General features: G+C 46.0%; 1 protein-coding gene across 1 annotated transcript in view; it reads left to right on the forward strand.

Annotated features, from left to right (window-relative positions):
- Positions 1-5,204: 5,204 nt before the first annotated feature.
- The window catches only part of KIAA2012, a gene marked incomplete at its 3' end in the record, with an annotated part of 100,196 nt that continues 81,185 nt past the window's right edge, over positions 5,205-24,215 (forward strand). The window contains 8 exon segments of the mRNA XM_080671130.1: positions 5,205-5,309; positions 6,720-7,004; positions 19,204-19,330; positions 20,148-20,223; positions 20,225-20,255; positions 20,259-20,279; positions 22,388-22,571; positions 23,528-23,670. Coding sequence (XP_080527256.1) covers positions 5,226-5,309; positions 6,720-7,004; positions 19,204-19,330; positions 20,148-20,223; positions 20,225-20,255; positions 20,259-20,279; positions 22,388-22,571; positions 23,528-23,670 — 951 coding nt within the window. The 5' untranslated portion in view covers positions 5,205-5,225.

The raw sequence follows: 24,215 nt of genomic DNA on the forward strand, positions 1-24,215 counted from the left end.
TCAAGGGTCCCAGGTTCGATTCCGGTCAAGGGCATGTACCTTGGTTGCAGGCACATCCCCAGTGGGGGGTGTGCAGGAGGCAGCTGATGGATGTCTCTTTCTCATCGATGTTTCTAACTCTCTATCCCTCTCCCTTCCTCTCTGTAAAAATCAATAAAATATATATTTTTAAAAATAATAGAAGGGGATTATTATTAGGGTGCTGTGGTGGCTTCAGTCACAGCAGCTTGTCACTGCTGGGTATTAACCGTGATGCAGCGTCTTATGAATGGACTAGAGGCCTGGTGCACGAAATTCGTGCACAGGGGTGTGTGTGTCCCTCAGCCCAGCCTGCACCCTCTCCAATCTGGGACCCCTCGAGGGATGTCCGACTGCCCGTTTAGGCCCGATCCCACTGAGCCTCACAATCCAGGACTGCTGGCTCCCAACTGCTCGCCTGCATACCTTCCTGATTGCTCCTAACTGCTTCTACCTGCCAGCCTGATCACCCCCTAACCACCCCCCTGCCAGCCTGATCACCCCCTAACCACTCCCCTGCCAGCCTGATTGATGCCTAACTGCTCCCCTGCCAGCCTGTTTGCCCCTAACTGCTCTCCCCTGCAGGCCTGGGTCCCTCCTAACTGCCTTTCCCTGCAGGCCTGGTCGCCCCCAACTGCCCTCCCCTGCAGGCTTGATCGCCCCCAACTGCCCTCCCTTGCAGGCCTGGTCCCTCCCAACTGCCCTCCCCTGCTGGCCTGATCGCCCCCAACTGCCCTCCCTTTAAGGCCTGGTCCCTCCCAACTGCCCTCCCTTGCTGGCCATCTTGTGGTGGCCATCTTGTGTCCACATGGGGGCAGGATCTTTGACCACATGGGGGCAGCCATCTTGTGTGTTGGAGTGATGGTCAATCTGCATATTACTCTTTTATTAGCTAGGATAGAGGCCTGGTGCACGGGTGGGGGCCAGCTGGTTTGCCCTGAAGGATGTCCCGGATCAGGGTGGGGGTTCCCTTGGGGCGTGGGGCGGCCTGGGTGAGGGGCCTGTGGTAGTTTGCAGGCTGGCCACGCCCCCTGGTGACCCAAGCAGAGGCCCTGGTATCTGGGGTTTATTTATCTTCTACAATTGAAACTTTGTAGCCTGGAGTGGAGTCAAGCCTTTTGCTTGCTCCATGGCGGGCAGCCATTTTTTTTTTTGGATTTATGTATCTTCTATAATTGAAACTTTGTAGCCTGGAGTGGAGTCAAGCTTTCTGCTTGCTCCCTGGCGGCAGCCATTTTTTTGGGGGATTTATGTATCTTCTATAATTGAAACCTTGTAGCCTTATGCGGAGGCCTGGGCCGGCCAGGGTGTGTGGAAAGCTTGGCTTCCTTCATTGCCGCGGGCAACCCTAGCCTCCTGCTCTTTCCAGCTCTGTGGCTGCCGCCATTTCTGTTTGGGTTTATGTATCTTCTATCATTGAAACTTTGTAACCTTGAGTGGAGGCCTAGGCTGGCAAGGGCAGGCGGAAAGCTTGGCTTCCTCCATTGCCGGGGAAACCCAAGCCTCCCTCCTGCTCTCTGTGGCCGTAGCCATCTTGGTTGGGTTTATTTGCATATTCACTCTGATTGGCTGGTGGGCATGGCTGGTGGGCGTGGCTGGTGGGTGTAGCGGAGTGAGGGTTAATTTGCATATTACTCTTTTATTAGATAGGATGCTACTACTCTGTTGCAGAAGTGGGATGAACAGCAGGCTGGGATTCGGACCAAATTTGGACAAGGTCCCGTTTCACCTCTGGTTCGCTCAGGGGCTTGTGCAAATCATGATGCATCTCTGTGCACTGATTGTTCCTCTTGGGTAACAAGGACGGCACCGAGGACTCTTCTTGTAGACTTCCCTGCAGGTGGATGCAATTCCTAGAAAACACGTCCACACTGCCCTTTAAAAGTGGCTGAGAGCCCTAGCCAGTTTGGTTCAGTGGATAGAGCGTTGCCTGGGGACCAAAGGGTCCTGGGTTCAATTCTGGTCAAGGGCATGTACCTTGATTGCAGGCTCCTCCCTGGCCCGGGCCCTGGTCGGGGCTCGAGCAGGTGGCAACCAATCGATGTGCTTCTCTCACGTTGATGTTTCTGTCTTTCCCTCTCTCTTCTATTCTCCTAAAAATCAATGGAAAAATATCCTCGGGTGAGAAATAAATAAATAAATAAATAAATAAATAAATAAATAAATAATAAAAGGGGCTGGGAATCCTGACACTATCCCATAAGCCACTTCCCCAGAGGAGCATCCATTGACCTCAAGCACTTTGGAGCAAGGGACAAATCCCTGGATGCAGTGTGGACGTGGCCAAAGGAACATCTCTTTCCTTTGTTTCATGTGGTTCCTATTTATTCAGAGCGCCATGGCTATTCATGATGCTTTACAAGGGATAACAACAAAGTCTCCACCCTACAGGATTTACAGCGCAATTTAAACAGACATGCATGCGCGGGCTGACAGGTCAGGCATGCCAGGAGATGGGGGTGGTGTTATATAACATGGGTGTGGAGGGTTTCTTCTTGAGTTATAAATACTTTCCAGTTACAGGGGCCTTTCATCTGGGATCCCCAAGCACTTTAGAATAGCAATAATCTCGATTGCTTTCTAAATGCACTTTCCATAAACTGCTGTGGGGACCGAGTAAATGCTTTTAAATGTCTATTAATTGATCTGTACATCTGTTCATTGTCCATATTAACCAGTGTGGATGTAAACATGACAGTTTAGGGGAGGCCCGTGATGGGCTATGGTCTGGCTGCTCATATATTACCCTAGAGGCCTGGTAGCCTTGCCACAGTGTTTGGGGCAGGGGGAAGTGGGGAGATGAGCACCTGAGTATTGTCCCAGGTGAGATGTTCACTCAACTTAGACTCAGAAAGGTCACTTCCTAGGGCTGGGTTCACCATGTATGGGTGAATTCACATTTCCAAATCAGGTGGTCTCAGAGAATGAATTTCCCCTGGAGATACTGGGAGAAATTCTTTTCCAGACTAAATAATATCCCATTAGCCCTAGCCAGTTTGGCTCAGTGGATAGAGCATTGGTCTGAGCACTGAAGGGTCCTAGGTTCAATTCTGGTCCAAGGCATATGCCCAGGTTGCAGGCTTGATCCTCAGTGTGGGGCATGCAAGAGGCACTGGATCAATAATTCTCTCTCATCATTGATGTTTCTATCTCTCTCGCTCCCTCTCTGAAATTAATAAAAAATATAAAATAATAATAATATTCAATTGTTTGTGTACATTGCATTTCATTCATGCATTCATCTGTTGTTGGACACCTGGATTGTTTTCACATGTGGGCTATTGTGAAGAATGCTGCTCTAAACATAGGTGTTCAAATATCTCTTTGAATCCCTGATTTCACTGCTTTTGGATTATATACCTAGAAGTGGAATTGTGAAGTGAAATTGCTGGATCATATAATAATTCTACGTTTGATTTTTTAAATGTGTTTTTATTGATTTTTCAGGGTGAGAGGGAGAGCGAGAGAGAAACATTGATGTGAGAAGCATTGATCAGTTGCCTCCCATCCGAGACCAAACCCCCAACCTGACTGGGAATGGAACGGCGACCTTTGAGTGCACAGGATGATGCTCAACCAACTGAGCCACCCCAGCCAGGCCTGTTTAACTTTTTGAGGACTTCCATACTATTTGTTTTTCATAGCAGTTACACCATTTTACATTCCCACCAACAGTGCACAAGGGTCCCAATTTCTCCCTGTCCTCACCAACACTTGTTCTTTTCTGTTGTTGGTTTTTTGGGTGTTTTCCTTTTGTGGGGGGGGGGGGGAGGGGTGTTTTTTTCCATAATAGCCATCCTAATGGATATTGAAATTGTATTTATTGTGGTTTTGACTAAATTCCACAATAAAGTTTTGAGCCTCTACATCCACTGTCTTGATTCCCGATGAGAAACCCAACCTAATTATACAGCATGACCTCCATTTCTTCCTCAGGAGGCTTGAGCCTGCGTCCTGGGAAAAGCTGAGCCACAGAGGGAGATCTAAAAGGTAACGGGGCCTGCGGCCTCTTAGACGTTTTCGTGCAGGTCAGCGGGGAACACTCCCACAGGCTGCCACGGAGGTTCAGCTGACAGATGACAGGCCAGAGCAGGGCCATAGATCACAGCAAAGGCATCTTTTTGTTCCCTGCCACTCCCGCCCCCGCCTCCTGTCCTCACAGTGTCAGCATCAAGGAGAGCTAAGCAGCCTAGGCCATAGCAGTGTCTCTCACAACGGATGCTACTGGCATTCAGAGTGGGACGATTCTCCGTTACGTGGGGCAGTCTCACACACCACAGAGCCTCAGCATCCCAGGCCCCTGCCTGCTCAATGCCAATATTGGCCTCCAGCCATTGTGGCCACCCAATGCCCCCCAGCTGTACCTCCCACGCAGCCCCTCTCTGGAGATGGCCTTCACCTAGGCGGTAAGCAGGTATGCAAAGCTCTCTGGAGAGTCCCAGTACCTCACACTCACTCGTGCAAAGCAGCCGCTACAGAAGGGGCCTCGTGTCCAGTGGGAGAGGTGCTGCAGCTCAGCCAAGGAAAACTTCACAGGCCGCTTTAGGCGACTCCTGTGAACGTTCATGGTGGGATGGCAGTGAAAGGCTCTCGCATCGGGAGAAGGAAGAAGACACTCAAAAACAAGAGGATTGCTGTGATAACAGGAAAAAGATCTCAGCATGCCCTCCCCGCTCCCCCAGTCAGGACTGGAAATCTGAGCCTGGCCCCTTCAATGCCCGTTTGACCCTCCCTCTCCCGGTGTGTGAACACTGCCCTGGGCAGTCTCCGCCTTGCCTGGGCTGGCTTAAGGGACTGCCTTTCCCTGTGCTGCCATAGCAACCGGGAAACAACCTCCACTGCCGTGAGAAGGATGGTGGTGTGGCCGGATCTGTAGGTGCGCCGGTAACAGAGCAACCGGACCAGGAACAACGAGGGCACAGGCAAAGGGGAGAGAGAGGTTGCCCGGAGAGTAGACAATCCGGGGCTTGAGGAGTTTGGGTTTGCAATTTATTTTTTCTCCCGACAAAGACACACACTGTCTAAACTGTGTGGCCGGTTGTTCCTAAGAAGCTGCTGTATGAGGGGGAAATGCACTTAATAAAAGGCCCAGTGTTTGTGGTCTTCTCGGGCGCCCTGCTGCGCTCAGGAAATCTTGAGGTGTGACCAGTTTTCAGCCTTCAAACCCAAGATGAACTGCCCTTGAGAAGGGTGGTCAGAGGGAAAACATGCTCCCGCTCTCTCCCCTGAGCCGGGGACATGGCAAGTGGGTCCAGAACAAACAGAAGGTAGAAGTCTATTTTGAACCAGAGGTGAGTTTTACAGCGGAATCAGGGCATATTTGGGGCGGGGGGGCGGGGGGAGCTGCGGGAGGAATGCTCTCTTTTTCCATCTGGAGCTGAGCCGTGCATATTTGCGTTTGTTTGGTTGGTGAGGTGGTGGGGGTCAGTGGCAGATCTTCCCTGCTTGGTGAAACTCAAGAAAATAAGGTGGTTTTCCTGACACCCCGAGGTTGCCCCGGGGACCCCCTTGCTTCCTCCTGCACACCGACCTACAGCTTCGTTTGCTTTAGGCTGATGGAGATTCCAGATTGTCTAGAATTCAGATGGTTTGGTTCAAGACCAGAATCTCCACCTGGGTTCTAGGCAAGCTGATGGCTCTCTGGTCTTTAGAGTTGTGCTCTGTGGCCGGAAGGCTGTGTGTGTTCTTGTCCTTTCAATGGCTTCCTTGAACTTTCTGGAATTCAACCCACAGGACTCATATTTAATACAGGCCAAAAAATTTTTTTTCATTTTAAAGTGGTGGCAAAATTCCCTTGTTGTACTGCAATTTTACTTCGTTGAATTCTGCCAAGAATAAAAAATCCATTGGAGGTATTTTGAAAAAGTTTGGCTCATACAGAGATTTCCATTGTCACGATATCTGACCTTTGCTGTATTAAAAGACAAATAGAGTTTCCAAGGACCTCTGTTGACAATGGCATTTACTTTCTTACAAGATATGTAACTACTTTACAGGCTCCAAAATAGCCAAATTAGATAGTTACAACACATCTGGAATGCATAGAAATTCTCCCTGTGTCCACCGGGAGTGATGGGTTGGAATGGCGTTCTCCTCTTTAAACTGCCAGATAGTCCAGGTCTAATTTCAAAGTTATCTGCTGCCCTTGATAATTCTGACAACTTACTTGCATACCAGGAAATTAACTGGCCTGTAACCTACACTCTACCCTATTTAAGCATCTAGGCACGAGTGGTTCTCCTGAACATTATGTGGAGTAAAAAAGGACCGTGCCCTGGGCCCTACTAATTCTGAGATGTGAAATCAGTTGCTCAGAAGAGTGACTGTGTTTTGTGCACCATGTGAGCAACTCAGAGAAAACCAGTCACCTAAAAAAATGTCCCACACCTTGCACAAGCAGTGTTTGCTATAAAAGTGCTGTCCAGCCCAGCCGGCGTGGCTCAGTGGTTGAACATCAACCTATGAACCAGGAGGTCATGGTTCGATTCTCGGTCGGGGCATGTGTCCGGGTTGCAGGCTCCATCCCGAGCAGGGGGCGTGCAGGAGGCAGCCGATCAATGATTCTCTGTCATTATTGCTGTTTCGATCTCCCTCTCCCTCTCCCTTCCTCTCCGGAAGCAATAAAAATATAAAAATTAAAAGCAATTTTTTTAATGTGCTGTCCACAGTGAATCGATCAAGGTGGTTTCTTTTTGTTGCAGGATTACTTGAACTGGAAGTCTCCAGAAGATTATGTCCTGGTCTGCAAACCGCAGGATAAGGGCGACCCCACCCAGCACACATGGAGCCTCTTACTCCCTAAAACTTTCAGCACCAGAAAGGGTGTCCTGATCCTCTACTCAGAGGGTCTAGCCCTATCAGCATGGATGCCCGGAGAGAGGCGAAGAGGCCCCTGCCGCCCCAAAGGCTACCGGAAAAGGCTGGGTCCTGCACGGCTCCCGCTTCGGGACCTCAGAGAAGCCGTCCTGGCTCACGAAAGGAGACAGGTAGGCAGAGCGCTGTCGCGGGGTCGGGGAAGGCACTGGCCTGCGTGGCTAGAAATCCATTGGTGGCTGTGGGTCCAAGTCCTCAGATCCCAGGGAAGGCAGGCAACCCTCAGCCTCCACTTCTTCACCTCTGTACCGGGACCGCATCCCGGCACTCTCTGCCACGCACAACTGTTCCGAGGCCTACACGAGGTGATGTAAGTGAAAGGGCTCTGAAAAGCATAAAGGATGACATTTTTCATCCTTTTGTGTTTTCCTTTCCGTCAGAGTAACACAAGTCCTTTTCAGCGTTCAGACAGGTCCAGGCCGGCCAACGTTCCCCCCAAATCCTTGAGGTCCTGCCTCAGAACCACAAGCAGCAGCATCGCCCCTCTGATGTGCTCGGCTTTGTAGAAATGGGAGAGAGAACATTGGGAATATTTACCTTGAGCCCTCCAGCGTCTGCAGGATAAGTTAAGGACGTTTTTCCACTCTGGGTTTAATATTAAGGAAAAGCCCCTGTGCTCATTCTCCTGATTCATACTTTCTCATGTCTTACGAGATGGACACATGGCCCCCTGCTCTATGTAGCTGCTGCATGCATGAGAGAGGCTGGGAACAGGTGTCACACTAAGAAATTCTAAGTTACAGATGATGCGTTACTCCGCCGTTTCAAAGCCTCTGCTGGCTTCTTGTTCCCCACAGAATTAAGTCATTGCTTAGCTTCTGACACCAGGCCCTTCACACGCTGACTTTTTCCTCCATTTTAGCCACATCTGCCACTTGTTCTTACCTCCACCTTGTCTATGGACCCCTCAAGGCCCCACCATGTGACTAGCTCACCATTCCCCAAACAAGTCACACGTGTTCGTGACTTTCCCCTGGTACCTTGCTTTTACAGCTGGACGACTGCTCATCCTTCAAAACACAACTCAGAGGTCATCTCCTCACTGAAGCCTTCTCCTCCCGCCTTAGGCAAAGCTATCCCAGTGCTCCCTCCTCAGTACACATCCCCGCACCGTCACGCACTTCCATTTATCTCTTTGCCCACCTGTGGCCATCTCCTTGAATGTGAGGACCATGTCTAAATCACTTCCAGAAAATAGTGAGGACCCACAAATGTTTGTGGAATGAAGGAAATGATCATGGGTGATACTTTCAATGGTCTTAGATCATCTCTCAGTGTCACTATTGGGCAATATATCACCTACCTGACCCTCGGCAGAACTTCCGGAAGGAAAAAGTCCTCTGTCCCTTTTCTTTCTCTCAATATATAGAGAACCTTAATGACCTTGACCAAATGCCCAATTGTCCTTTCTCTTAAAATTCTTCTTTTTTTTTCTTTTCTAAAAATGTTTTTTTTTTTCATTTTTAAATGCAGTTGATGTACAATATTATATTAGTTTCAGGTGGACAAGGCATTTATATAACTTCCTAAGTGATCACCCCAATAGTACCCATCTGACACCATGTGTAGTTACTACAATCATAAGTTCTTGAATGACAGGAAGTGAATTGTTGTTGAATGCTTACTATTATTTTTTAGCAATTATTTTATTTAATCTTTACAAAGGCCTCGTGAGATACAGTTTTTCTTGTCCCCGCTCCATCCCCCCGCTTTTGTAAATGAGGCTCTCAGACCTCCCTTAACTTAACTTCAACTTAATTAAGTTGGCCAAGGTTTCAGAGCTAGTAAATGACAAAGCCACTATTCAAACTCAGGACTGCCTAACCTCTCCAGGGCAAGCATGCTTTGCACTTGGCCCTATTATTTGTGGACTTGGAAGGGCCTCCAACAATCACCGTGGCTGGCCTCGGCCTCTTTGCGCTCACATCCAACCTTCACCCTTCCAGTACTCTGCTCTGCAGCACAGTTGGGTTGACTACAGACTACATATAATTCTACAGACAGCTGGGTCAACTGGCTTTTAACTGAATTTGCCAATGGAAGACATTGGCAGGAGATTGGAGAAGGAGAAGAGAAAAGCCAGGGTATTTCTCCCCTCCCGTTCTACCTGTGGTGGTGAGAAGCACCTGCATCACCTCTGTGGTCCAGCTCCCAACAGATAGGCCCACTGTGGCTCCAGGTGACCCCACCCGCTCTCCCTCTGTCCTTCAGTCTAAGGGTGGTGCTGGCTTCCTAATGTTACTAATCTCGGTGTTACCTCATCATCGTTTTGGCTTTTAATCATCTGGGTAACCAATTCCCAGAATTAAATTTCTTCTACATTTAAAGATTTACAGGGGTTTCTGTTTTCCTAGTTGGACACTAATATGTAGGTCAACTTACTGCCAGAGAAGAATCCCTTCCACAGCTTTCAGACGCTTGTCTATTTGGCTTAAATATTTTGGGCAACAAGTATCTTATTACTATCAAGGAGATGAGTCTTTTGGGGGACTGATTCATTTTTGGTTAGACTGGGCTCAATGAAAAAAAGAAAGTTCCTGTCTTCCTCTAGTATTTATCTACTAGATTTATAACACATACCTGACCCAAACAGAACACTATAGTCTAACTCCCAACGGGTAGGAGAGAAATGGTGTGAAGAAATCAGAAAGGAAAGGTTAGGAATAGTAACAGGGCAGGAGTTTATGATAAACTTCATAGATTAAAATTACAGAAGTAACTCAAAAGGGGCTTGAGATTTTTTAAAAATGAAAACCTCAGAAGAGAGCTTTGGAAACTATGGAGCACCATCTGACTATAAAAACTACAGACTAGCAAGAAAGTTTTGAAACCATAATATCCGGTGCTGGAAAGGTTGTGAGGAAATGAACCGTCTAATGCTTTGGGAACACAAATTCACATGACATATCTGGAAGGCATTTAGGCAAAAGCCTGAAAAAGGGCTGATATTCTTTGATTCATCATTCTGCTTTTAGTAATATGCCTTAGGAAATAACCAGAGATGCGCCCAGAAATTTATGCACAAGAATGTTTACTACAGGGTTACTTATTATTGTACAAAATATTGAAAATAATAAATGTCTGACAATGGGACATTGATTAAATAAATTAGGATACAGTCATAGAATGGCAATAAAGTCATGTATTAGTCATGAATAGCATGAGAAAATATTCACAGTGTGTTTTTTAAAAGCAGGTTATGAAATAATATTCACAAATAAAAATACCAAAGTTCATTAACATATTTGAGTATTTACTATGCTTCTGCCACTGTTCTAAGTCCTTTCCATGTATAATTCATGTATGCTTTCTATGAATACTGGGGGTACATACTATTATTATACCATTTTAGAGATGAGGATATTGAAGCACAGAAAATTTGAGTAATTCATTCAAGATTATGCATCTAGGTAGGTAATCACACCAGAACTCGAGAGTAGGTAAGTCAGGGAATTTTTAAAATAAAATAAAAATCTGTGACTTTGAAGGAGGCAGACAGTGAACGAGAGAGCAAGGTTGCCGCCGCAGAGCCAGGTGGGATCAGGAAGGGAAATGGACTAGAAACCACTGTAAACTGAGCCCTCCAATGACCACACCATCTGCTCTGTAGGGTTAGTATTTCTTTGTCCAAATAGCATAGCTCAAGAGTTAAAAACACCATGCTCAGAGTAAAAGAGCCAAAATGGGGAGAGGGAGAAGTGGGGGAGGGGGTAATGGATAAAGTAGTGCTGCTTACAGAAGAATCTATACTGGCTGAACCGTGAATCGGGAAACCTACAAAATGTAGGCTTCATTCAGAACTGTGAGAATCGAGGCTGTCACAGGGAGGTGCAATTAAATTTTTAAGGCTTCTTACATCACCTCCAGTTCTATATATGAATCTAATGAGATGTATGTGGCAATATGTCTGGGTTTTATAGCTCAACATACACCTACTCTTCAACTCTCTTGATGACCTAACTTCCTAATGAGCAAAGATAAATGCTAAGTCAAGAGATTAGATGTCAGAGTTCTCACACTTCTAAATACCAGGTACACACAGATACATTGCTTGGTTTTTTGTTGTTTTGTTTTCTTTTTTAACCGAAGGACATTGTTCAAACATTCCCAAAGTTAAAACCACTCTTCTTTTTATATATATATATAATTTTTATTGATTTCAGAGAGGAAGGAAGAGGGAGAGAGAGAGAAACATCAATGATAAGAGAGAATCATTGATCAGCTGCCTCCTGCACGCCCCCTACTGGGGATCCAGCCTACAACCTGGGCATGTGGCCCGATGGGAATTGAACTGTGACTTCCTGGTTCATAGGTCAACACACAACCACTGAGCCACACCTGCTGGGCTAGACTATATTTATTAATATGCTGGCAAAGTATAAAGAAAGTAGAGATTGTGATTGCTTCTTACTAGGAAAATCTAGAGTGGTGTCTTGGAGGAGGGAGAATTTGAGCTGAATCTGGTGGTAAAAATAGGTGGAAAGGGACCTTGTAGGCATAGGTGAGTGAAAGCTTAGAGGGGAAAGCAGGCAGAGGAGAGAAGGGTGATTAGAGAGGTGTAGTCTTAGCTGAAATTGTACCAGAAGTGGGTGGGGTCAAATGGTGGAGGGCTTTGCCTGCCAGCCCTGGGGTTTCTGGGGCTCTCTCTTCACCCCTCTGTCAACTAGTGCACACAAAGGCTGGCCACCCTCTGCGGTAAGATGCCAGCTGGCTGTCTGGGCCTTTCTTGGCTTCCTGGGGACTCTGGCACCTGCCACCCCATAGCTGCTGGGTGGGAGCGCAGCCTGCACCAGGTGCTTCCATCCTCTGGACACCTTGCCTGCCAGCACCAGGGTGGGTGACATGACAACCAGTTCAGGGGTGGGGACAGGTGCAGGGGGTCCTCTCTACCCCTCTACCTACGGAGGCCTGGTGGGCACCAGGAAGGTGACCAGCAGGAGCGAGTCCCTCATTAAAGGAAGCACTCCCCGTAGAGTAGGGATAAGAGGCCACGCCATGCCCACTAATTATTCACTTTAGAAGAAACCAGGAGCTGGGGTTGGTTGGCAAAGCCAAGGCAGGCCTGAGCGCTCTGAAGCCATCACAGCCAGCCTCCTGCTGTTGTTTATTTCTACATCCCAGGACCTCCCTTCCCGGCTCCCTTCTGTCTCCTTTTATGTTTTAGAGTAACTTTTGGATGGGTGGTTCGTGGTCCAAGCTGATGTTGGGGAAGGAATAGAAAAATATGTATGAGAAGATGGTGGGTGTAATGGAATAATTTTTAACATATTTTCCGCTTATAAATATAATCTAACCATATTACCGAAATGTTTTGTGTTATACAAAAAAGAAGAAAACTATCTATAATCTTATGTCCAACATCCTGATACCAATGTTCTTAGAATTTTAATGTATTCTCTTCCAATCTTTCCACCACAATTACTCATCTATAAAATAAACTTTTATGAGATTGTAATTGTACTATACGTTCTCTCTTCTATCTTGCTTTTTCTACTTGACATATTATTCTACACATTGGAAATGAGTGAATAGATTTAACCTGACTGGTCTTCTTGGTAGCCCTAAGCAGGCCTTGGTCTGCTCTCAGTGCTTGAGGTATCCAATGAGATTTGAAATTTATCAACCAACCTCACAGGCGTAATTTGAAAAACTACTAAGAGAAACCAGAAAAATAGAAAAAAATGTAAAGAAGCTGTGGTGGGCAGAATAATGCCCCTCAAAGATGTCTATGTCCTAATCTCTGGAACCTTTGGATATGTTAGGTTAAATGGCAAAGGGGAATTAAGGTTGCTAATCGGATGCTTAAAACAGGGAGATTTTCCCGGGTTATCTGGGAAGGCCCAGTGCAATCACAAGGCTCCTTAGAAATAGAAGAAGGACTCAAACGGGAGAGCCAGAGAGATGGCAGCATAAGGAGGACTCTGCCCAAAGTTGCTGACTGGAGGTGGAGGAAGGGGTTGCAGCCAAGGAATGCAGGCAGCCTCTGGAAACTGGAAAAAGCAGAGGGACAGAAATAACACAGCCCTGTCAACACCCTGATTTTAGCTCAGTGAGACCCATTTCAAACTCTGACCTCCAGAACTATAAGATAGCAAATGTGTATCGCATTGTGTGGTGATTTGTCTTAGCAGCAATAGGAAACTAATACAGAAGCCAAGATTCGCTTTCAAAGTCTAAGCAAAAATGACACCCAGATTCCAGGACAAAGGATTCTCTAACTCTTTGGGGCAGCTCCCAGCACCATTGAGCACACTACCCAGGAAAGCTCCAGAACCAAGCTGGGGCTTCAGAAATACCCACTAATGAGAAAAACAAGGGACTGTTGTCCAGATGGAACAGTGCGTCATGCCCTCCACACAGGGGCCACAGCATCGTAGAGGAGACTTGGGCTTGCTGCATTCACAGAAAAGTCATTTGAAGCAAAGATTTAGGAGGAAAGGAAGTTCCAGTTCACCCAGAAATGGCCTTGGGTCTAATGGTGCCATGATTCCAGGGCTCAGCACAGTGCCGGCCACATAGGAGATGCTCAACAAATAGTCATTGCATGACCAAAGGAGAAAACGGAGTGAGTGAAAGAACTTAAGTCATTTTGCTTGCACTGCTCTCCCTACAATCCCTTCTTTCTTATCCTCTGGAAAACGCCTCAAAATTTATGTGGGGCTGAATTTTTCAGGCTCTTATTGCACTTGAAGTACCTGCCACATAAACTGTCCAGACATCAAGGGCCAGTTGATGCTCTGTGTTTGGATTCCAAGAATTCATTTAATTTAAAAATTCCTAGAGTATAAAGCCAATTGGATAAGCCATGCTTTCTTTCATGTGTTACTTAATTTATTTATGAATCATCCATCTGTCTTATTCATCCATTTTTCCTCCAGTGCTTGGCACAGTGTTTGGTGCATTGCAGATCTTTGAGGAATGAATGAATGAACGAATGAACGAATGAATGAATGTCCTGGATACCTGTTTCTCTCTCCTCAGCAGAGGTATCTCCTCATCTTATGGACTTGGCTTCCCAGCCTTCTCTTGATCTGAAGAGTCTCTCTGGTGGTCCTGAATCCACAGCTACAGATGTGGGCTGACCTTCTGTGGCATTTCCATGTCCTAAACACTTCAAAATGGGAGCAAACCACAGCTTTGCTCAGCAGAACAAAGTCCCAAACCTCCTCTCCCCCACCAAGCAGGTTTTATATTTTCTTTAAACCATAAACCTTCCTTGGTGAATTCTGGCAGGATACGGCAAGGAAATTCAGGCCAGTGGCTTCTTGGCCTGAGTAATGACGATCTGGTGGGTGGGGCGACACTGACCAGAACATGGCATGAGATGATGAAAATGTTTTCTATTTCTGGGATGATGAAAACGTTTTATATTTTGTTTTGTGTGGTGGTGACAAAGGTGTATACAATCGTCAGGTTTTATTAAACGGAACATTTAAACTCTGTGCATGTTACTATATATAAATTACGCTTCCACTTTTGAAAAATGTTTAAAGAGAAGGATTCTGAGATCACAATCAGTTCATCAGTCAAGAATGCCATAATTAATCGGTGATGTCTGCCATGGACCAGGGGGTGGGGAGAGATGTCAACATAGCTATCACAAGTTTGCTATTCCTGTGCTTAACTGATCATCCTTAGAGAGTTGCTGCATCATTTAAGTGGTTATAATATTAACTCATCCACCTTACAGGATTATAATGAGGTAAAAGTTCTTGTGTCATAAAAATCCCTGGCCAAGTGTAAGATGTTACTATTCGTGCTGTCTTGCACGGGGGGACTGAATTTGGCAGAAAGTTCTCCCTGGCTGACATGGAAGTCAGCAGAGCCAGGTATGTTTTAAATGCCAGGCTCCCCGTGAACACGGACGTAGTTTGTCTCTCCCGTTATTCACGTTACAAACATTAAATGACAACGCTGATTTGTCAAGCTGGCTTTCCCATTGCTGCGCAGGGCCACTAAAATGATTTCCACAGGCTGACCTAAGTAATGTGTTTTCTTTTAAGGCTCTTTATCCTTTTCTGATGCTCAAGCTCAAGATGGGGTCTGGCATTTCTCATTTTTCCTTCTCCTTCCAACTGCAAGCCCGTAGGGGCCTTTTAGAGCTTTCCTCTGTGGGCTCTCGGTTTATGTCTGTTGGCAGAGGCATCTGTTTCTGGTGTCGCCGCCCCTTCAGGAGTCCCTGGATTACTGATGGGGGTTGTGCTAACCAGCCTGTGTCACTAGGAGGTTTGGGGCTCAGCAGCCATGCCATTTTCTGACTGGTGTCCCCACAGAGGGAGTAGGTCAGACCCGTGGCAACTGTACCTCTGCTTTCGAAGCCTCAAGGTCTCTTGCAGACATGGCCCCCTGGCACCATGTGCAGGCTCCAAAGTGCAGGTCAGTGGGTAAATGGGAGGAGGTGCACCTGAGCTGCCCCACCTCACACTCTGGTGTGAGAGAGAACTTTCCATCAAGGCTTCACACACCAGCATTTCAGGCCCAGTTTGTGTCAAAGCAAAGGTGCACAAGCTCAGTAGCATGCAAGCCTCTCCCATACCTGTCGCCCTTTATTCTTCCCCACATTTGCAGAGCGACATACGTGTGGGGAAGAAGGGAAGTCTCTCCTTCACTCTGCCTCCTCTCGGCAGCCCCATACTCCACGTCCCCAGTAGAACTTTCTTCCCAGCCTTCTCCACGCAGAGACTTCAGACCCCTCCGTTCAACCCCTCTCTTTTACAAGGTAAGGAAAATGAGGCCCCAGGGGCAAAGTAATTTGTCCAGGATTATTTAGCCAAAAGCAGAGCTGGGACCAGAAGCCAGATGCTCCCCACACCCCTGGCTCCACATTCTTCCCAACATTCCTTAGTTCCCCTTCCAAGGTGATCCCAGATCTTCCAGAAAGGGGAACTGTTAGGCCTCTTCCTCTGAAAGATGGCGGCTCTCCAGCACAATCCACTCAGGAGTGAGGCGGCCACCCTTCTGCTGAACAGAGATCCCTAAAGCACTCTGTAAATAAAGGCTTACAAGTGAAAACAGGAAACGGTTGGGGTTTAGAGAGAGCTGTCAGATTTAGTACACAGAGAGAGGGGGAATTAAACTTGCAATATTTGGTACATATTTCTACTAAAAAGTATTCATTGTTCATCGGAAATTCAAGTTTAACTGGACATCTCACATTTTATTTGGCAAATCTATTGGGATGAGAGGGATGGGCTGCAGGGTTTGCCAGTGCCCACGTGGCGGTTTGCCATTTCTTCTGCACCAACAAATAGACGGGACTAGAGGAAAACTGAACCTTCTTCATGCCTGATTGTGACGGTCTTTTCTCACAAACTCTGGTACTAGCCAAGGCCCTATTCTTTGTCCTTTAGTGCTACCCAGTTATCTTTTCCCATCTCCCTTAGCAACGGCAACTCCTGGATCAGGTATATGGCATCCGTTAGGGAAATCACTTGATCTCTTAGGTGTACAATGGTGATCCACCCCCAAAATGGAAATATTTCAGTCCATTGTTCAATGTTTTTACATCCTAGGTCATCAAAGTCTAAGAATATTAACTGAAGATAGTAGGGTTTTTTAAGAAAGAGGGCTTAAGGCAGTGGCAAAGTGGGGTGCCATCTGGGGAAGGGAAGAAGATCCAACACAGGAGCATTACCTGGGTGAGTTCGCCATTCCCAAGGCATGGATGGCCCAGAAACTCGATCTGTTCAGTGTCGTCGGTTGTGCCCCTGAATCAACCAGTCTCAGAGATGTTGACTCATAGTAACACAGTGCATAGAGACTGACGTATAGGCTAGAGTATTAGTTTACAAAGAGAAGTACAATTGCCTGACCAGCATATTTCCTGGAGATGAATTACATGGGGATCAGGTTATGACCAAATTCCCTGGTGCTGGAATCAAAACTCAAGGGAGATGTGCGGCAGGGATAGTTAATGGCACAGGCTCTGAGAACATGCCATTTTCTTCTCCACTCATTTGCTAGACTAGATTCTCAGCGTATCCAGAGCAGATCCTTTCCAAGGACAGGGATTGGTTAGGCACTACCATTGTGTGTGGACATTTTCTTTTTAGTTTCAGAAGCGTTAACTTTATGGTAGGCTTTTCTTCTTGCCTTGTCTTTTCTCACAAACGCTAGTACTAGCCAAGGCCTTATTCTTTGTCCATTAGTGCTACCCAGTTATCTTTTCCCATCTCCCTTAGCAAAGGCAACTTCTGGCTCTTTTAATACTTCAAGTTCTCAAGAATAATATTGACAAGTAAAATCTCTATAGTACTGACAGCTTACGGACAGCTCACAATAATTTTCAGTCCAGTCATGAGGTAAGTCTTATTATGTTCATTACCAAGATGAGCAAACAGAAGCTCAAAGAGGTTAAGTGACTTGCTCAAGATATACACCTAGCAAGAGGAAGAACAGTAATTGCAATAGAGGATTCTGCCTCCCAAGTCTGTACTTTTCCTTAGGATATTGCCACAAAACCACCAGATTAAGGAATGTTAGATGGAACAGACTTAAGAAATCATCTAAAATCTAGAGTCTAGACCTGCACTGTCCAATACAATAGCCATTAGCTAGCTGTGGCTATTTATATGTAAATTAGTTAAAATAAAATTTTAAAACTCAGTTTCACAGTTGCACTACCTACATTTCAAGTGCTCACTAGCCACATGCAACCAATGGTGACTATATTGGACAACACATATAGAATATTCTATCATTGCAGAAAGTATGGACAGTGCTGGTCTAGACTAACTAACACCCTCATTTTACAGATGAGGACAATGAAACCCAGAATCCCTAGACCTTATTCTGGGAAACTCCATTTCAAAATCCAAATATTTGAGACCATATAAAAAACATGTACCTTGCAGAATCCAAAATGGAGGGAAGACAGGCAGGAGATGGTACTTGGGGGTACACCTGAAAGGTCCTGTTGTGGCCTCAGATTCTTTGGTACGTTAAGGTGACTGTCTTTGAGCAGCACAGAATGCCTGACGTATCCTGAAGAGTAGTTATTGGTAGAAATAATGGTCACTCACTTAGAGGTCTTAGAGATAACAACACTAGTCTTGGGTTTGAACATTGCCCATTAAGAAGACACAATCATGCAGAAAACGAGACAACATAGAATGAGTGATTAAATACGTTGGCTATTAGAGCCAGATTCCAAGCCATGTGACCCCTCTGGGCCTCAGTTGTCCTCATGTATTAAATGGAGATGACCATTTCTGCCTTTACCTCACAGGATTAGATGTGGGCGTTAAAGGGGATAATGCATTATCTGGCACATGGTAAGTGCTCAAGAAATGTTATAGACCTCCCTAGCTTGTATTTTTAAAACATAGTTACTCATTAATTGCAATGCCCACTTGCCCATGATCACAGGACCAAAAGTCAATTTGTTGAGAAATAAGAACAGCTCAGTCTGTAACTTGAACCCTGACTGATGGTTTTATTGATTTTAACGTCATCTCCCCCTTGGCCTCCCTCTCTTTGCCAGATACTCTATTTGGAAAAGTAGCAAAAGTCCTGGCTACAAATCTCAGACCCCCCAACAATGTGATGTTGACTAAGTCATTTATGCTCCCTGCATTCTTAGTTTGCTCATCTGCAAAATGGGAACAACAGTATGTGCATTCCACCCTCTCTGGGTTGTTGTGAAAAATCCCAGGAGAGAATGGAGGTAAAAAAAGCTTTCTCAGAGCTCTAAATTGCTACCACAATTCACATTATTCGTGTAATCTGAATCCATATCTGAAATATAGAGAGACCAAGTTTTGTGGTCTCCTTTCAAAACTGAACCTTCTGATACTTTCCTTACAAACCTGTTTCTACTAAGCATAAACAAATGAGCCAGAGCTGATGTTTACTGAGAAGAATCTTGGTTTCCCTCACATAGATTGAGTCATATAATCAAAATCACCGGGGAGACAGCCAAAGGGAAGAATGCCTCTTTATATCCCCTGATCCACAATGTCCCCTCCCCCAACTTAGAGAGTCTGTCATAGGGGTGTAGCCATTTGGCCCAAGTTTTACTTCCTCTACCCTCAGAAATGTAGTTCTAGGTTAATCTGACCAGGAAGGATGGACTTGAGGAAATAAGTCCTTTGGGTTTAACCCCAAAGGATCATTGTGGAACACATAAAAAGGTCTTTAATGCCACACCCTGTAAGGAATTGAGGTCTTCTTGGGGGCAGGACTAATGTGGCCTTGGGCTTCCTCAGATTGAGGGGTCCCCAGGGCTCCTCAGGCTTCGCTGGGCCACAAAAACCTGAGTAGCCCCCTCTGACCCTGAGCCTGAGTCTGCATCTGTTCCACCAACACTCTCAGCATCAGCTCAGCCCCAACGTAGCCTTAGGAGTCAATGGGCAGAGGCAGGAGAGCTGTAGAGAGGGAGTAGCCCCACAAGTGGGCATGGGCTCTGGACCCAACAACAGCAAGGATGGGAATGACGAAAGTTGGAGAGGATAGAAGGAAGGTGAAGCTGGCTGGGAGCCTTCAGAAGTCCAGTGCTCCAACACACACAGAGATTCTGAAGGCTTCCAGAGTCCCCGGTTGAAAGACAACCCCACATTGTTCCACCCAGCTGCATGCGGAGAGTGGAGGTGTTACGAAAGCAGCTCCATACAAAGCTTTGCCAGACTGTTTCAGCAATAAATCTACTTTGAGTAAGTGATGAAAATAGCTGCAGGACCCTTTAAACCATCGATGAAAGATTCGTTAACCATACCGGAGTCATCTGTTGACTCAGATTCTTCCTGAGGGGTGTGCAGACAGGGTAAGTTCGGAGAGCTAAACAGCCAACCCACCACAGTGCTCTTGGCAGAGGTTTTTCCACAAGTAAACAACCAGCAGACAGCCAGGAAACCAAGGGCTTCAGACCCAGTGTCTCAACGACAACAGAGCAGGGCTGCAGGTCCCTCTACCATAATCACACCACTGTCATTCACTAGCCCCTCGCAGTTTACAGAGGGCGTGGTCACATTCATGATCTGATTTGAGCTCCATACAACTCTGCAAAGAAGTGAGGGCAAGAAATCAGTATCCTCATTATACAGAGGAGGAAACTGAGTCCAAGAAAGGAAGACTCAACCCTTGAGGAAGGGCAATTCTGTTCCTCAAACCTGGCTGGCACTAGCAGAAATGAGGCAGGAGCAACAAGGGCCTTGATCAACGCTTTTGCTCAGAAAAGCAAGAAGACAGGCAGCTAACAAGACTATGTCAATCCCCAGTGTTACAAAACTGACCTACAGTTCACCTTTGTAGGTCTGTAGGGCTCAATGAATGGGAAGCTGGGGCTGGTGGACCCAGGGACCAGGGCTCTGTTGCCAAGAACCACAGCCATCAGGGGACACTTGCCACCACTCAGGAAGCAGCCCTGGTAGGAAGATGAAACCCAGGCAGAGGTACCATTTCTGATGGACTCCCCTCTGTCATTGTTCTTCTTGACTTCAGAAGAATGGACCCTCCCTTCACCATTTTTGGGGGTCCTCCAGAGAAGAGTACTTTGAACCTATTGAACACTGTTTCCCAAAGTGCCACCTGTAGAGCCCTAGCATTGCCAGAAACTCCATGAAAAATAAAAAGGGTTTCATGGCCAAATACATTTGGGAAATGCTGCATACCATCTTCTCCTCGTGGAGAGGCACAGTGCACACTCAACTATGGACCATTTTTGAGAAGTTCTATAGGTAAAGCAGCCAGTTTACCTTTAACTCATGGGTTTCCAAACTTATTTAATCACGGATCTTCCCGAGACTTTCATCTCATCTAGCTGTAGTCTCTAGAAAAAACAAAAAAGAAAAAAAACAAAACTCTTGGACATAGAATTGGAAAAGTCTTGGTTCAAGTCCTATATCTTCCTAGTTGTGGTGAGCCTGTCCAGGAAATTTAATTAATTTTGAGCCTGAATGACCTATTCTGGGAAATGGAGCTGTCATCATACATATCTCACAAGGTTACTGAGAATTAAATGGGTTAAAATGTAAAAATGCTTTCTGAACTCTAAGGCGTGTGTGTGTGTGTGTGTGTGTGTGTGTGTGTGTGTGTGTGTACAAAATGACTGGTTCAGAGCAACATAGACAACACATGCACCTATCTTAAATAAATGTATTTGACTTAAATAAATGTGTCAGATGCCAATGAGAACAGGAAAGGGGGAGAATGCCACAAATGGAAGTGGAGAGGAAAGAGGAATTTCATGGTGGATAAAGTCAATGACACTACTGTTTCATTTTTATTTTTATTTACTTCTTTTTGCCCTGTTGGCATGCCCAACTTGTCCCCCCCACAAACATGGAGTCTTGTAGTCCAGGAGGATGCAGGTGGGGCTATTGGCCGTTCCCCTGCTGTGGCTTGCCCACACATCCTGCCCACACCAAGCTTTCCCCTGGTCTCACTCATGGAAATCGCCAGGCAAATTTTTTACATACAAGAGACTGTGCATCTTCTACCAAGACCCTGTGGGTATAGATGGAAATCCGAAGGTAGTTGTGCTTTTACATGGCTTCCCAACATGCTGTCACCCATCCTCACATGATTGATGAACTTCTTTGTATTTTCTCGAGGTCTCACTCCAGTCTTTGGGCCTCACACCAGCCCTCTGAGAGTGAGCTAGCTATGGGACATGTGGGCAGGGATACGCAACAATGATGGGATCTTAGTTAAACAGTCTCTTATAGTATATCAACCAGCAGAAGAAGTTTAGAAGATCCTGGGTGGGAGCTCTTGCCTCTATAACTGTTTCCATTCATTTTATCTGGATCCTTTGGATCTGGTGAATCCCTATCCCGAGTTTTTGGAGTTGTAACAGGAAAACGCTGCCATGGTCCAGTGTTTATTCTGGATGACCACATTAGCTGCTACCCACAGCTAGAGGATAACATGGGCTTCTTGAATGCATACATGGGCTTCCTTCTGAGCTGTGAAGAGTAGCTTCTCTGTATTTCCTCCCCTGCTCCCTTATCTGTTGTGTATTCCATTCAGGAAGAAATGCTCCAAAGAGGTCCTCACCACCAAATACTATCCTCTCACAAAAGTCCACCTGGCTCATATTGGTGAACAGCATACAGAAAAAGCCAGCAAATGCTACCACGAAGGGTCACCTAATAATCCACCTCCCATTCCTTTGACATCTCATCAAATATATAGACTTGCCTTTGTCTTTATGTTATTAGGAAATTCTGATGAGCACCACTACTCAGTGATGAAAAAAGACAGACATTATTATGCATAGAAAAGAAGAAGAAGGAGGAGACGAAGAAGAAGAAGAACGCTACATATATGTCAAATGTCAAGCATAGTTAAATGTCATTCTCTTATCCATAATAAAATGTCTTATTGTAATAAACAGCATTAGAGATCTTGCTTTTATAACCATGTTTTTCTTCCCCAGCTACAGGGGAGATTTCTTCCTTGGAACCACAAGTCTAGCCACAAGTTCTGACTGTTAAAGGAGCCTGCTCTGTTCCTTTACAAAGCCTGTTGACAGAAATGTGTGTCTGTCTTTCCCTAGGACACGTGGATAGAGAACCACCATTGTCTGCAGGTCTCAAAGGAAAACCACAATGAAAAAACACAGCAAACCTCCAGGAGGGCCTTTGGGCATGCCCACATTGATCACCCTTGGCTCATGAGTGACAAACTCCACATTACATTCTATGGCAACTCCTTCCCCAATAGGAAGGCAGATCTCAGCGGTAAGAAGCCAACTGTCTTGCTTGTAAACTGAGTGACCTAATCATGCAGAGTTCATCTGAGAACACTGAGGCCAGCTGAGTGTCACTTCCTCATGCCACTCACCTTAGAAAATAACAGTCAAAGGTCAGGGTAAAAGGGGTCAATGGGGGAAAAAGGGATAAATGTAATACTTTCAATAATAAAAAAATTAAAAAAAAAAATAACAGTCAAGCCCAGTCGATGTGGCTCAGTGGTTGAGCATCGACCTATGCACCAGGAGGTCACCAGTTCAATTCCTGGTCAGGGTACATGCCTGGGTTGCAGGCTTGATCCCCAGTGGGGGACATGCAGGAGCAGCCAATCAATGCTGATGATTCTCTCATTGATGTTTCTCTCTCTCTCTCCTTCTCCTTTCCTCTTTCTCTAAAATCAATAAAAACATATTTAATAATAATAATAACAGCCAAAGTTCCATTGGAGGTGGGAATGAGACTGACAGGCTCTTTGTCTAGAACTCAATGGCAAACATTCTGCAATCAGACTGCCTGAGTTCAAATTCCACCCCCCCCCCCTCTTTTCTAGCTATGATCTTGGGCATGTTATTTAATCCTGCTGAGGCTCAGTTTCCTCATCTGTAGATTGGGGATAATGATAATACCTCCATAAGTCTACTGTGGGGATTGAGTTAATGCATGTAAAATACTTTGCGCAATTCTTATTCCATATTTAGCACTCGATGTATATCAACTATTATTATTACTATTCTCTCTATCACCTCACTCAGCCAGCAAGACCCCAACCAGATTACGAGAGGAGGGCTCCCTGAACCCACCCCATCCAAAGCCATGGCTGTCTCAGTGCTCCAGCATTCTCTTTGCCTCTTCCCATTAACCCCAAAATGATAACAGTTGAAAGCCAACGTGTCCCTCCCCTTACCTGCAACTAATAAATTCTCGTTCCCATCCTGTTTCTACAGACAAACAAGGGAACATGAAACTCCACACGGGCAGCAGCAGCCACTTGTCACAGGAGCCTCCTGCTGAAAGATGTGTTTTCCCTCCTGTGGTCTCTGCCACTGACTCAGAAAAACACACACCTGGGGAAGTGAAGAAGAAAAAGGTTGTGTGTGTGCATGTGTGCATGTGTGCATGTGTGAGTGTGTGTGTGTGTGTGTGTGTGTGTGTGTACCCATGCAAGCATGCACTTAAAAGATTCATCTCCATTTAGGAACGAGGTGACTCAAAGGGATGTCTCAAACAGAGAACTGGTCTTACCCACTCTGACCTCACCATGTGGAGCTGGAAAAAAGCGGTAGTGATAAATGTTGAAAATAGGGAAGTCCAAGGAATTTCAGCTGCCCCTAATTCTACCTTAACGCATTTGATGTTACTGCACGCTCTAGTGGCAACAGAATCCTTTGTTCTACTAAGGGGCAGGAGGTTCCCTGTAAACGAGTAAGGGCAGAATTTGAGCCCAGCCAGCGTGGCTCAGTGGTTAAGCATCGACCTATGAACCAAGAGGTCACGGTTCAATTCCCGATCAGGGCACATATCTGGGTTGCAGGCTCGATCCCCAGTGTGGGGCATGCAGGAGGCAACCGATCAATGATTCTCTCTCATCATTGATGTTTCAATCTCTCTCTCTCCCTCTCCTTTCCTCTCTGA

This window comes from Plecotus auritus (assembly GCF_963455305.1).
Source record: "Plecotus auritus genome assembly, chromosome: 5".
NCBI lineage: Eukaryota > Metazoa > Chordata > Mammalia > Chiroptera > Vespertilionidae > Plecotus > Plecotus auritus.